At 45.5% G+C, this 15,199-nt stretch overlaps 1 protein-coding gene across 1 annotated transcript; it reads left to right on the top strand.

The window, feature by feature from the left end:
• The first annotated feature begins 264 nt into the window (after nucleotides 1-264).
• DACT2 (dishevelled binding antagonist of beta catenin 2) lies at nucleotides 265-14,183 on the top strand. Its single transcript, XM_068410565.1, has 4 exons — nucleotides 265-504; nucleotides 6,086-6,218; nucleotides 7,678-7,965; nucleotides 11,708-14,183. Exons 1-4 carry the CDS (start codon nucleotides 265-267, stop codon nucleotides 13,504-13,506), a joined length of 2,460 nt encoding a protein of 819 aa, XP_068266666.1. The 3' UTR covers nucleotides 13,507-14,183.
• The last annotated feature ends 1,016 nt before the right edge of the window (nucleotides 14,184-15,199 follow it).

Here is a 15,199-nt window from a genome sequence, read left to right on the forward strand (position 1 = left end):
GCACTGGCTCCGCTCCTCTCTACCCCGAGAGGTGGACCCGCCGCAGCCCTCTTCCCTTCCCTCCCTCCCTCTCTCCCTCCCCCGTCCCCACCTCTCCTCCAAAACCGCAGGAGCCTCTGCGGCCTCGCTTCACTCGCTCCGGTGCCAGGCGCGGAGAGGGGCGGGCGGCCGGCCCTGGCTGCAGGCACGGCCCAGGGCGGGAGAAGCCCCGTCGCCTCCCCGCCGCCCCACTGCCATGGCCAGTGTCGCGGCCCAGCTTTGACGATGCTGCTGGGCGCCCCTAGGGCGGGCGGCTGGGATCGCGGCCGGGTGGGCGAGAGGCTGCAGGCGGCCCTGGCCGGCCTCCAGGAGCTCCAGGTGCTGCGGGAGAAGCAGCGGGAGCTGGTGCGGGCCGCCCTGGCCATGCCGCAGCGGCCGGCGGCGGGCGGAGGAGAGCAGCCCCTGTCCGCCCACAGCAAGGAGCACCGGCTGGAGGCCACCCTCACCGCCCTGAAGGAGCAGCTGGTAAGGGACGGGACGCCCGGCTGTCCCCGGCCCCATTTGCCGCCCCCGGGGGTCCTGGGGGGCCGCGGCGCTGAGGGAGGGTGGGCGGAGGGGAGCGCCGCCGAGCCGACCCGCACCGGGCTGCCTGACACTCGGCTCCCCCTCGGGAGCCGCCGGCGCCGTTTCGGGGCCGAGAGCAGGCAGGGCGCTGCGGCCGCGACCCCCGCCGCTCCTCCCGCCCCGCCGGCGGCCGTTCCCCCCGCGGGCAGGTGCGAGCGGCGGGGCCCGGGGGGGCGGTGGCTGGGGCGGGCTGCGGCGGCAGCGCCCGTCCCCGTCGCAGCCGTTATACCGGTGGCTTCTTTCCCTCAGACGGGGCTCACCGGGGCGCGTAGGCACCGACCCGAAATGCGTAGTGTTGGTGGGGGGCTCTGTGCCCGGAGGAGCGCCGTGGAGAAGTTGTTACCCGGCGCTGCTCATTCATCGGAGCCGAGGAGTAGGAGATGATTAACTTCAGTAACACACGTATCCCGCTTGCGTGCGCTCCGCTCTTAATTGCAGTAGCCGTTTGAGAAGGAGATCAAAAGACACGCAGAGTGAGATACGCATAAATACACTAAGCGCTCAGGGGCTTGGTGCGGGGATGTGCGCCCGCGCAGTGGTGTGCCGAGGGGAGACAATCCGCCAGGAAGCGTTTCGTGGGCCAGGAGTACTTTGTTCTTGCCACGGCTTGCGTGATCAAAAGAGAAGAATAACTGAATGCCAGACCTTGTGTTTGAACTCTTACAGCGGCCGCTTGCATGGGCTTTTTGTGAAAGAAAAAAAAACTGAATTGCGACTGAAACGCGTTTCATAGGTGAGACAACAATCAGAGGGTAAAGGGCTTTAATCCCTAGTATAGGCAATTACACACTTCAGTAAACTCAGACTTAATTCAGAGCCCTTTCCCTCCCTGTGCTGGTGCAAGGCTCGGCCATGAGTTATCAATCAGGTGTGAAAACAGCACGGTTATTCGCTCCCCGTAGGCAGCTTTATCAGGCAGCATCTCAGAATAAAATTGGCTTGAACCTTCAGGGAAACGTAGCCACCACATAGCTGCTGTGAAAACACAGCAGCGGGCATATCTTGATTAAAGTAAAAAATGCAGAACAAGGGGACTGCCGACCACTTGATTACCTGTCATTGATAATTTTAACTAATGGCTCTACTTTATTTATTTCTTTTTTTTTTTTTTTAACTAAACGAAAGAATTGAAGGCATTTATTGCCTGTCTGGGGCTGCTGGGTTAACAGAAACACCCAATGACCTCTGACCATAGTGACTGTTCTTTTTTCATGTCAGCTGTTGTGCTTTAATCACTCATTTGTTTATATATTTTTCAAATAAAATATGAAAATAGAAGATGAGCTTGTCAGGACTTCACTGGCACCTTACAAGGCTTTCCAAGCATGTGGGAGAAACTAGCCATTAAAATGGGAGAAAAAAATGGCCTTTAGTTGCTGCCCTTAGAAATGCAGGAGTCTGGAGGATGCGAGTAACTCCGCACACCACTGGAGAGGGACAGATTTCGCCAGTAGGTGCCAGTGCAATTATGGGAATCGTGTCTTCTGGGGGTGCCCGGGAGGGAAGTGTTCATCGAGCTTGAGAGGGATGACTCAGAACCACATAAATCCAGGGGCAGGTTCTTCAGCAGCAATGCAGTTGTGCGAATGCTTGAAGTAGTGATACAAAGCTCTTCGGATTGACCCGTGGCTGCTGGAAGCTTTTCAGACTGGCGTACCTGGTGCCTTTATTGTTTTTTTCCCCTGCAAATTGCAGACATGTATTTGAGTAGAGGTGCATACCTCAAAGCTGCTTAATAGCAAAGTAAACCCAGTTGAAGACAGGCTTTTCACAGTCCTGTTAGAAGTAGTCCACAGATCCTAGGAACTTGGCGACCACAGGCTGTAAACTGTTTCTCGGTGACTCATGAGCAGCGTATTGCAGTCAAAACCCTTGAAAATTCTGTTTGTGATCACAGGAAATTAAGTTAAAACTAAAAACAACAGAAAACGCAAAGCACAGCATTGCTCAGGGAGTGTTATGTCTTCGTTGTTGTTCTTGGCTCATGGACGATAGATTATGTGATCGCTGCTCTATAAATTTTCAGATTGAGAAACTCATTAATGTAAATGTAGCCTTGCCTTTCAGTGTATCTTGATTCAAATTTCAAGTAGGGCTGTAGCCCTGGGCTTTAGCATGGTTGTGGTTTAATTCATAAAAAGTTTGGTCCTTGCAACATAAAATGGGGAAGCTGTATCAGCTGGAGCTGGGTCAGGGCATCTCAGCAATGGAAACAATGCAGATAAGAGTCAAGCCAGGCTTCTCCTGTAATGGTAAGGTGAGAAACAGAAGAGCAGAGGCAGTACGCTTAAGGAATCCAGTGCCACTAGTGGGAATGGGTGGAGCAGAGCCATCAAATGCCATAGGGACCATGCATGGATGTCACTCCAGCATCTCAATCTCTTCCCCAACAACAGGTACCAGCGACAGCCAGCAGCTGGCCTTTCCAGCAGTCTGCTGTAGGGAGCAAGGCTGCTGGCTTTCTGCTGCCCCTAGCAGTCGTGTCTTTTTTTTGCCCCAGCCAGTGTCTCTTTTTGGTGTCTGGGAGCTCTTCTGGCAGCTGCAAGTTACTATTGTGCAGGCAGGATCAGAAGACAAGCAGAGTTAAGTGATACCATTTACTGTCAGTGATCTCAAAGGTGCTAAACTAGTGTCTTGGCCAAACTATATCATGGTGACATAGAGGAAAAAGAAGAGATGCAGATCCAGGCTAACAGAAAGAAAGAAATCTATGACACTTTCAGTGTCAAAGTAGATGGATATCTAAGGCTGCAGCATCCAGTATTTTCTCAGCTGTTTCCTTGGAGGACAATAAAAATTGCTTGATTTGATTTGAATCCGATGATTTTGTTTTGCAAGCTTTCAGATGGCTTATGATGTTATAAACATATGAGAAGGGACACATTATACTGAAGAGAGAAAAAGAAAACACTTGGTACCCTGCATTTTGCACAGATTTTTTTCCCCTTCAGATAGTTTTAAATGGAAGAAAGCATCTTTTAAACCAGGGATTTTATATTTTTTTTTTTAGTATTAAACTGACTTAAAGTTTTTGTCAACTAAGAGAAAGAGGTGCTTGCAGAAGGAATTCACCTCACTCTAGAATAAGAGTCTGGGATAAGTGAGATTAATTTTCCTCTGAAACTGGTTGCTTTGCACCATCAGTGACAAAAAGGCCCAAGGGTGAATAGATTGTAGGTGTGCAAAACTAGGTAAGATTAATGCACTCTTTTGTCCATTCCAAAAAACAGTTGGATTAATCAAATTATCAGGTGCTAATCTACAATCAATAAACGTCAAACCCCCCCTTTAACTGAAGAGATTAATAGTTGAAAAGAATACTCAAGTGTGATCAGTGTTTTTGGAGTGCCAGTTTGCGTTGACTTAAAGGAACCCGCTTTCAGAGAGTGTTCTTCTTTCTGAAAAATGAGTGGTATGACGATATCCCAGATTTGTGGCTCCCAAAAACTGTAGGCCATCGATAGTACAAGTTGATTTGGAAAGTCTGGCCCAGCATTGTGCGGCGTGCAGAAGTCTTCACAGCTGCATTGCCCAAAGCAAACAGATGGTTTCACCTGCAAGGTTTTGTCTCATGTAAAATTCATGTTGTGAATTGAGAAAGAGTGTGTGTAGGGTTTGTTGTTCTGGGTGCTGCTTAGCGTGGTTATTAGACCAATAACAACCTCAAGCAAAGGCCCCGGAAAAGTCATCCTTATCCAAATGGTTTGAGGAATGCTTCTCGTCTTGGAGTGCAGAAGGAGTTAACTGAAAGATCAAAGCTACGAAGTCTGCCGGAAACATGAAAACCCAATGGTGTGAGACACCATAAAAGGGTTAAAAATGACGATGTAAATTATGTGTGTTGGTTAAAATGCTGTGAAAGCGCAGACAGAACCTGGAGGTATAATAAATAATCTTTGAATACCTGAGAGCCTTGTGGCCTCTCTGTCATTAATCAGAAACCACAGACTGAGGGATTGGCTGGCAAAACATTAATCATTAAGCAATTAATTCCAGTTGTGAAAACAAAACTTTGTGATTTCCTGAGTAGGTGGGATTGAAGGAGGCTCAGCCTGGTTTTGCTTTTTCAACGTAAAGGAAATAAAGACGTTACAGCCGTAACAGTTGTCTTGTGAGACTCCGGACATCTGTCTTTTTTCTCTTTTCCTTGAATCCCAGTTTCTAATCATTTACCAATTACCTTAGGATCTTAGCTTCCCTTGCTTCATGATTTATAGCTATGGAGAAAACTAAAAATGCAGATATTAAATACTGAATAATCCAAACACAAGGGAAGTGGAGTTGAAAATATGTACATACTGTTTTTGATTTTTTGCATGTCATTTAATTTTGCAGATACTTTAATTAGTTCAAGGGACCTAGATTATATTTTTTTTGTATTTGGGGCTGGAAGTGCTGCTAGAACTGCCACTTGTATTTTTAAATCTGAAACTTACGCATAAAGCATAATCTTAATCATGTTTTTTTCTCGCCATTACTGAGTGGAAACCCAGCCACTCAAGGGCTGTGAGAACAACTTTACAACCAACTTCAAGAGATCACCTTTCTGTAAAGTACTGTTGGGTGGATGGTGAGGTGTGATATAATTAGAAGCTGCCTAAATAGCAGCTGGGCCTAGATAATTTGCCAAGTGCCATATGAGAAGTTAGTGACAGAAAACAACTGTGATTCTCTGGCTGGTACCTAACGCCTGGCCATCTGCCTCGCCAAGCTGACAGCATAAATACTGGGGGAGCAACTGCAGGAGCTGTTACTGCAGATCAGCCTGGTCAGTGATTACAGTAGGCAAAAGATCTTGTTGCTGGCTTCTGACAAGCTTGAGACACTATTTATTTTAAATACAGTCATTTTTACAGCAGCATTCAAACACCACCTTCTCCTTGCATAAAATATGTGGAAATATCTAGCCACGAGACATGCAAGGAAAACTTGCAGCAAAATAGATGTCACAATTCATGCAGCGTACCCTTTCAACTATAAAACATGTCCTCAAAGCCAAGGGTTTTACAGAAATTGGTATGCTGCCTTTACTTTGTGAGGCAATAAGATATCTTTGCATACAGGTTTCTTTTCATCAGGCAGCATCTTAGAGTTCATGCAGTCAATCCATAACGTTTATATCATCCTCTGCTCAGAGGCAGTACATGGCAAAACGCAGTGCATATATTAGTATGTTAATTAAAGAATTGCCATCCTCTTTAGAGATACAGTTCCTGCCCTAGGTGCAACAAAAAACCCCAAAGGTTTGAGAATGTGTTCTGCTGGGCAGAAGACAATATATACTGAGAAACAGAATGTTTTCTACTTGTCCACTATGTCAGTCTCGTTACAGAGAGTCAATTGCAACAGCCCCTAGCTAAGCAAAACACTTCATGAGGGCAGAATCTGTCCGGCACAGATGGCCTGAATTCATACGTTGCCACTGAGATTCTAACTGTGATTATTCTTCATTTCTTCCTTCTTCCCTCGACTTGTGAATTAGTCTCGTTTGAGGAGACAGGATGTCGGCTTGAAAACCCACCTGGATCAGCTAGACCAGCGAATAAGTGAGCTGAAATTGGACGTCAGTAAGACTTCCAGTGAATACTTGGATAGTGACAGCCGGCCCAGCTCAGGTAATGTGCACTTGGTCGTTTATTCCCAGGGGTGTGGTGCTAGGAGAACTGAAGGGTGTCAACTGCTAAGCAAAACTCTCTGTGTTGTGTGGTCAGAAACAGTTACCCATGGCTGAGGTGGAGAGTAGTCGTCTGGTACAGAGCACACTGACAGAGCTGGTGGGAGTTTTCCTGCAAACTTGGTTTAGTTGGAAACTGCTTATTCACTCAAACAGTATTTTTTATGGATTTGTTTTTTTATTTTAATATGGACATTTTAGCCACAAATGGAAGAAGGAGAAGGCAGATTTATTAATTAATTACCTTGTCCAGTGCAGAATGACCACTGGCAAAGTGGCTAGAGTACTCACTAGAAGCAAAGGAGACCAACATCCATGTCAATGCTCTGCTTGAATCCAAGAAGAGTCCTGAACCTGACTAAGGCTTTGAAGATCACTGCTACTGCAGTGCTCTGGCCAAATGAATGTTTCATCATTTATATAAAAATGAAGCAGCTCTATCAAAAGACACTGAGAAAAACCATCCCAATAGTTTGCTGATTAAATCTCTCATGGACAGAAAGAGATTGAGTTTCAGGTTTCTGGTCTGATTGATTCACAGAGTGCGCTGTACTGCAGACTTTTATAGCTAAGATGTCTGTTAAAACTAGTTCCTGTTATCTAGTCTGGGACAATGGGAATACTTCTTTTGAAACAGGATTTTGAAAAGCCTTAAGTCTTTAGTGAGACAAGGAAATAATTTTTTCATTTACAGCATATGGATTTTTGCAGCCTGGTACTTAGGGTGGGTATAAAAAGTGCAAGTTTCTGTTCAGCGTTTAAGTTCAGGAGTTGTGCGCTTAGGCACATACAGTTCCAAAGGAAACAGCTTCCTTTTTCTGTATGCTTTATATAGAGAGGAATAATAAAAATTCCCGTCTTGAATTTATGCAGAGGCTTTTTTGATGCTTCCATAATTAATTGGCAATGATCGCAAGACCTGGAGAGGGAAGATAGCCTCCATTCTCTGCCCTTAGACATTCCAGCTATTGTAGACTTGGCAGCTCTGATCACAGACTAGTTTTACTCTACTTTCCCATCCAGGCTATGCTTGTATGCACCTAGCACAAGTTACAACAGCGTAAGAAGGCCCTATTTTGCACCAGTTGCATAATAGTTTCCAAAGACGTTCTCCAGTGAAGAACTGGGCATGATGGTGCTGCACTTCACCCCATCCCACCCTCAGAATTAAGCAGGCATGTGCGTGCCAAGCTGACCCAGGGCCTAAGTAAATACGCAGAAGCCAAATAAAAGGTGGTTGAATTAGAGTGTACCTCTGCTAAGGTTACCCAAATAACTGATTGTAAATTTAGGCTTGTAGCACATAGCAAATGAAGATTTATTCTCTGCATTTTTCTTCTACAGACCATGTTTGGTTACTGTGAATAAGAAATATCTTCCTGTTTATTTTAACTTTGCAGGCTTCTATGACCTGAGTGACGGTGGTTCTTGCTCACTCTCCAATTCTTGTACCTCTGTGTACAGTGAGTCCATCTCCTCCTCCCACACCAGTCTTCTGCCTGGCTCTCAACGCCCTAAAGCAAGGCTCAGTGTGTTTGATTACCGACCCAAGTCTGCAGATGAAACTACTGTGCACACCACCAGCTTCCAACAGCAGGGAACCTATGTCAGCGATGGATGTTGGATTACAGCTAGCACAGACATTTCTGGGACTCCTGCCAGGTCCCGACCAAGACCAGTTTCCACAGGTAATCGACTGCAGAACTGGATACTCATTCCAGAGAAGGGCAGAATCCTTGTTATTACGTTTAGGACCTAATATACCAATGTGTAATCAATATATAACACTCATTTTCAATACACAAAGTGAGAATTAGTCAAAACCACAGAGCCAAACCGTTTACTGTCAGACTTTCACTTGTCTCCATACTCAGTTTAAGTGCATGAGATAAAATTGTAATGAATGTTGAGATGCGTTTTTAAATTTACCTGCTTGTGAAATCAGAAAAATTTCAGTATTTGAAATACTTTGTGTGAAAGTGCAGGGATGTATGAAAAACGTAAGGTGAATTCAAAATCAGAGGTGATGCATTTTACTGAGAAACATTTTACAGAAACCTAAGGAGAAAGAGACACTTCCAGACTTAGTGTCTGTTTTCTCAATGTGTTGTAAAATATGTATGATAATACTTATATATACACCTTGCCCTATTTATTCAAATCAATGTGGACTCAACCAATACTCTTTTTCATAATTTATTATGTACATTTAGGGATAACAGACACCAAAGGTTAATTGACTATCTAGGAACCAGTTGTGAGCCTAATAGTGGATCAACTATGAATTTACATCATACCTTTAGACAAAATGGACAAGTCCATAAATATTCCAAATCTCTTGTGCACCCATCTGTGAAGTGACATCGTGTCACTTCTTATTTTGGGTCCTTCCATGGCCTCAGAGCAACCTTGTGTTAGTGCAGTTCATATGGTGACCCAGCTGGGTGTGTGACAGTTCCATTCAAGTACCGTGTCACGCTGGAGTCATTCTCACAGCTTCTTGACCTGAGCTAGCTCACCTCTGGCTTGCTTAGAGCAGAAGCAAAGACCACCCAGATATGTATTATTCTGTACCTATCTGTGCAGACACACCTGAAGTGATGGTGGTAAGGCCAATGGTATCCTGGGGTGCGTTAGGAAGTGTGGCCAACAGGTCAAGGGAGGTTATCCTCCTTCTCTCCACTGCCCTAGTGAGGCCACACCTGGAGTACTGTGTGCAGTTCTGGGCCCCCCCAGTTCAAGAAAGATAAGGAACTACTGGAGAGAGTCCAGCAGAGGGCTACAAAGATGATCAGAGGACTGGAGCATCTCTCCTACGAGGAGGGGCTGAGGGAGCTGGGTCTGCTCAGCTTGGAGAAGAGAAGACTGAGAGGGGATCTTATCAATGCTTAGAAATGCCTTAGGGGCAGGTGTCAAGAGGATGGGGCCAGACTCTTCTCAGTGGTGCCCAGCGACAGGACAAGGGGCAATGGGCACAAGCTGAAACATGGGAAGTTCCATCTCAATATGAGGAAAAAATTCTTTACTTTGAGGATGACAGAGTACTGGAACAGGCTGCCAAGGGAGGTTGTGGAGTCTCCTTCTCTGGAGATACTCAAAAGCTGCCTGGACACAACCCTGTGCAATGTGCTCTAGGGGAACCTGTTTTGGCCAGGGGTTGGACTAAATGATCTCCAGAGGTCACTTCCAACCTTAACCGTTCCTTGATTCTGTGATTCTATGAAAAGCAAAGTCTTCTCAAGGCTTCTCAGAGGCTGGGGATAGAGCTGAGCTTAATCTGTGGCTTCCATGTTCAAAGTACAGACTTCTTGTTCTATCACACTTTCCTGCCTTGCAACATTTTACTAACACCCCAGGGGCTTTATGGTTTTTCGAATATGGAGATAGACTAGCAGAAAAAGGGATTGTTTATGTTAAGTAAGGGTGTGGGAGTGAGGCTACAGACCTCCTTCAGCCCTCCTTCCTTTTTCCACCATCACCTTCCTTCTTCCTGACTGCAACTTCTTACTTCCTTCAGTGTGAGAAACATAAGTAGTGGGTGTAGTCACGAAGAAAAAATTCTCGCAAAGTTGACCATATTGCAGGAAATGAGGCAAGATGTTACTTCAGAAAAGCATAATCTGGAAAGGGGGAGAAATTTCTCTTTTCTTCTCCTTAGCTCGTCCCCACAGGTAACTGCAGGTACAAACCAATTGCCTTTACTTTCAGTGGCAAGTGGAAAGCTTGCTGAGACACCACAAACACAGCATTCTTCTGACACCTTCCTGGTTTGTTTGCACAAGAGAGCATCACTACACACTGCCAACAATTTCCTGAAGAATTTTCATTGTGAAGATATGTTTGAGAAATCATCATCCAACCTTTGCTGTAGCAGGTCTGTAAGTGCCTTGGGTAGGACACTGCAGACAATGCCAAATTTTGAAGTCTTTCAGAAGCTTCCTGTCACAGGACAGAAGTAGTCATTGTAAGTGAAATATGTGGTTGGATTTGATGGTTGGGTTTCCTGGTAGCGTGAAGCAGACAGGAAATTAGTTAGCTGAGGATTTGTTGGCACTGAAGTCTGCACTGTTGTACAGAGAAATCCAAGCTAACTGCCGATGGTTTCTGTGGTACTCTTGGTACCAGAGGTAACACAGCACCATAGTGCTCTATCAGATAACTTGTCTGGATGTAACAATCTTCCTTCACACAAGAACGCACCTTGTCCTCTTAGCACACAGGAGATGCTCCTGAGAGGAAGATGCAGCAGTCAAGTGTAACTTACAGCAACCTTGACATTACTCCAAAATTTAAGAGATCTGAATTGGTGGCCATAAATGCCATCTTCAGGGCACTGAGCCTCCCATCTGCCTGAGTAGTTACCCTTAGATTTTTTTTCTCTGTCAGATTAAAGGTTCTTTAGTCCATTCTTCTACGTCCTTAAGGTTGACTTTTAAACAACCCCACAGAATTATGTCATTCCTGATTTTCTGCCTTTTAATAAAACCTCTAAATATTTCTTTCTGGAATTAAATACTCTTAAGAAGTTATTTACTTGAGAAAGGCATGAGACTGGCAATGTTATCAAATGAAATGGGAGATCCAGTTAGGAGGCTTCATTGGATTTGGCGTTAAGGAAAAGTAGAATCATGTCACTCTCTGGCCCATGGGACATGTGAGTCTTAATGGCTCTCCCATGTTTGTTGAATGCTTCTGTTTACTAATACCTTACTAAAGCAAAATGCAAAAGAATAAACAAGTACAGCTTCCAGCATTTAAGAGGTTAAGAAACACTATAATCCAGTGTCTGCTTGAGTCCTATTAAAGCAGCTGGTTGAGTGCTATAGATTTTTCCAAGAGAAGTGTTGTAAAAGGATTGGAGGAAAAGCTGGAATTCAAATTTAACCACTTAAAAAAAATACCATTGACTGCATGCTGGAAATTCCAGGAATTTCTGAGTTACAGTCATATATCCAGAGGAAGTCTTTATCTTGTCCTGGGGGGTAAATGTTCAAAACTGTATCTGTTGTGTTGGATAATTTTACATGACATTCAGCTTCAGGCTTTCAGGTTGTTGGATTCACTTTTTATCTCTGCTAAGAAATAAAAATAATCCCTTATTTTTGTTTAGTTGGTTGGGTTCCTGTTAGTCTGTGATATTCTAGAACATTTTTGTATATGCACAGATTTACTTTCATCCAAGTAGCACAGTTTAAAGGCATGAGTTTTATTATTGGCATTAAAAGGCATTCTAATCTTTGTTATGCTCAGGTGAATAAAAGCCTGGAAGTAATTCAGTGATCTTGGAGGACTGAAACTATTTTCTTCATTCATGCTACTGATTTTAGTAGAAGCTAGCACATCCCTCTGAAATAGCACTTTTAGCATATGCCAGTTTGAATGTAATTGTCTGTGATTTAATTAGGTTATTTATTTTCATCCACTGTGTAGGTGACTTGGAAAGACTCATTCCAGTAGACACTAGATTTCAGAAAGAGACGGATCCCAAATCCACGTTGCCTCTGTGCCATGCCGGAGACATGCACTTGCTCAGCATGGACCCCAAATTCCAGAACGACTTGGTCTCCAAGAATGGCATTGATGTGTATCCTTACCCAAGCCCCCTTCATGCGGTGGCTTTACAAAGTCCCCTTTTCTCCCTGGTGGGGACATGCCCAGAAACAGACCTCCAGGCTCCTCCCAGCAAACCCATGCCTAGTATGACAGGTCCCAGCTTGATTAGGACTAGGCCAACCACTGAGGCCAAGCCAGGGGGTTACATCAATAAATTACTGCAGCTGACGAGATGCAAAGGGAACAATCGGTCTGATGCCAGTGAGTGGGTTTCAACAAAGAGCCAGCCAGCCACAATGCACCAGAGACTCATTATAACCCCCAGCGCCGGTGGAGTGAAAATTAACAGCAGCAGTAGCCAGCTGGAAAAACAAGCGAGTTCTCTGGAAAGTAACAAAGCTGAAGGGAAGCTGCAGAGAGAGGTGCCGGAGGGGCAATGTGCCAAGCAGCAGGAGACCGTGCACTGTGTGAATGAAGAACAGCCATCCCCTAGGCCTGACACAGAGCCATCAGCTGTGAATAGTTGTTATCCTGCCAAGTCAGCAGCAAGGGGCTCTCCTCTGGCAGAAGCAACGGAGAGCAGCGTGGAGCCCAGTTCGTCCTGCTCGCAGCTGTGCCAGGAGGACTCCAGCCCGGGCACCTGGAATGCTAAAGCCATCCCACCCAGAAAGCTGCCCCTCAAAAGGTGTGGCAATGCCAAACTGGCTAACGCCGGGGGTCATGAGCGAGTGGCATGGAGTGAGTTTGTTCATGCTCAGTTTGTCCCTGCAGAATCCCACCAAGTCCGGGTCAAGTTTGCCAGCTCCAAAACAAAGGCAGTAAAGATAAAGAGGAGGAACAGTGAAAAGGTACTACGGCCTGGGAAGCAAACCTTTTATATGGAGAAGGTGAGAGGGTCCCATGGGGCTGCCAGGCTGCCTGCTGAGTGGAATCAGCCCCAAAGACCACATGGAGCAAAGAGCCTCCTGCGGAGACCTTCGTATTCTGGTGACATGACCGGCAGGTCGTGCTCGGAGTCTAGCCTGTTCCCCGTGCAGGTCAGGCTCCCCAGCGTGCCATCCCGGCCAGAGCTCTACAGAGCCTCTGCCAATGCCCTGTATTCCCTCGAAGCAGCTTGCGTGGACACAGCCAACAAGAAGAAGCAGCGCAAGTGGCAGTCCACAGTGGAGATCTCTGCCAAGGCCCATCTGGCCACCCTCTCTAGTAGCTTTGGCCTGGGAGCGCCAAGGCAGCCAGCAAGGAAAGCTGGTGTCCTGCGCACTGTCAGTATGAGGGCTCGCTCCAAGAGTCAGCGCCACGGAGCTTATGCCAAAAGCGAGTCAGACCACTCCGAGTACTCTGCAGAGTGCGCTTCCCTCTTTCACTCCACCATCGCAGAGACCAGCGAAGGGGAGGTCAGCGATTTCACGACTAACCGTTTCGGGGACAGTGAGTCCAGTGAGAGCGATTCGGATGGCAGCAGTAACAGTAGCACCCTTGCCCTTGACTGTGATGAGGGTGATGAAAGTGAGCTGATTTGGCCTGAAGGTTCAGTCAGACAAGTGGGGACTGTCCAGGCCTCTTCCAAGCCTCTGCCCCCAGTGCCCAAAATCTGTCGCATCAAAGCTTCAAAGGCGCTAAAGAAGAAGATTAGGAGATTCCAGCCTGCCTCTCTGAAGGTCATGACCATGGTTTAAGGGAGAGCAAGCATCTGTTTCATACAGTGAGACATCCTGCTGGCTCTCATTTACAAAACACGAGAACCCCTGTGCAGAGAAAAGGTCTCACCTAAACAAACTGTGAATAACCCCTGAATCAACACAGGGGATCTTGTTCAGTAATGCCTGGACATAGGTGTCACTGTATCTAATTTCCTCTTTTGCCATTTACTCTGTAAATACGGATCTGTGTATATTGTGTGATGCGTTTTTTTTTACTGTGCAGAAGGGTCACCATGGTGAAAATGAAAACAACCTCTGCCATAAGATTTTAGAGGCAGGCTTTTGGTGGTTTGTTGACCATATGCACCCACAGAATCGGTCCCAGACACAAAGGCTTCCCAAGAAGATGGGCTGTTCCCAACTGTGTGTTTGGTAGCATGCCTCCCTCTTGTGAGGAATTCTTTTCAGTCTGAAGTCCGCATTAACTATCCAGCTGTCACTGTGCTCATATGGAAAAGCTCTCAGTGCTCTCCATAGTTTTACTTTCTTTCAGATCACCCATCCCATACCTTCTCATAAACATCAGGAGGACGAGTCTGTTCTTCTGTAAAAGCATACTATGTTTACTCAAGAAGGCAAATGTATTTGTGAATGAGAACAAGACTTCAGTTTGTTTCCTGTTTTCAAAACTGAGAGTATAGGGTTGGTTTTTTCAGACCTCCTCTTTATGATGTTCCATGTTATTGTTCATTTGTTGAATGGGTGAAAGAACATGAGGGCTCAGTGCCACAGTGTGTGAGTAGCTGGGACTGAGATTATAGCTTTGCCCCTGAAATTGCAAACCCAATAAATACTATTTAATGTACTTCTGAAAATTGTGCTTGTCTGACTTTGATGTCTAAAGAAAATTGTTCTGAACTCTAACGTCACGTCAGAAATGCAAAGGCACTTTCTTTGGTGAAATAGATCTGTGTTTTCATGATTGCCGTGCAGAGGGGTTCTTTTTTATTTTTCAGAGGGTGGCTGTAGCTCAGTCAGAACCAGGGTCCTTTCAGTCTCTACCTCAGGAAACCTGCTTCAGCACCTGTTTCTAAATGAGTGAATTTAAAAACAGTATTTATATTGAGGACAGTGTAGTGTTTAGCTGACTCAAATTGATGCAATTTTGTCACAAGACACTCCTAATTTAAAACACATTTATGTACACATAATGTGTTTTGAATGTATTTGAGGGCACTTATGTGAAGCTTTGCATTGGTTGCTAAACTGACAAAGTGGTTTTTTTGTGTTCAGACAAGCAGTCCTACTTCTTTCCTCTGAGCACAGCAATCTGGAAGCTGAGCTGAAGTTCACCCTGTGTTTACCAAAGAGCAGGTATTATCCTTCTACCCTGTTTCGGTGCCCAGTGTGAATGCATTCCTGGCCTAGGAGATGTAGGCATTACCTCATTCAGCCCAGTGTACTGGGTCTGAAACAAAAGGCAAGTGCTTTGCAGAAACTATGGGTAAAAAGAGTGCTTGTTTACTCCAAGGATTCACTAGCAAACAGAAGTATTGAAAGACTAAACTTTTAGCCAATGCCTTCCATTCTTTGGAAGCTACGTTATGTTTTTAAACCACTCTATTTTCCAGTAATTTTTGGAAAATGAGGTAGAGAAAAGTAAAAGTTGCATGAAGTCATTTAATTCAAGTATTCGAGGTAGTGCATAACACCATCCTTACTGCAACTA

The sequence above is a fragment of the Nyctibius grandis genome, chromosome 1 (assembly GCF_013368605.1).
Source record: "Nyctibius grandis isolate bNycGra1 chromosome 1, bNycGra1.pri, whole genome shotgun sequence".
Lineage (NCBI taxonomy): Eukaryota > Metazoa > Chordata > Aves > Nyctibiiformes > Nyctibiidae > Nyctibius > Nyctibius grandis.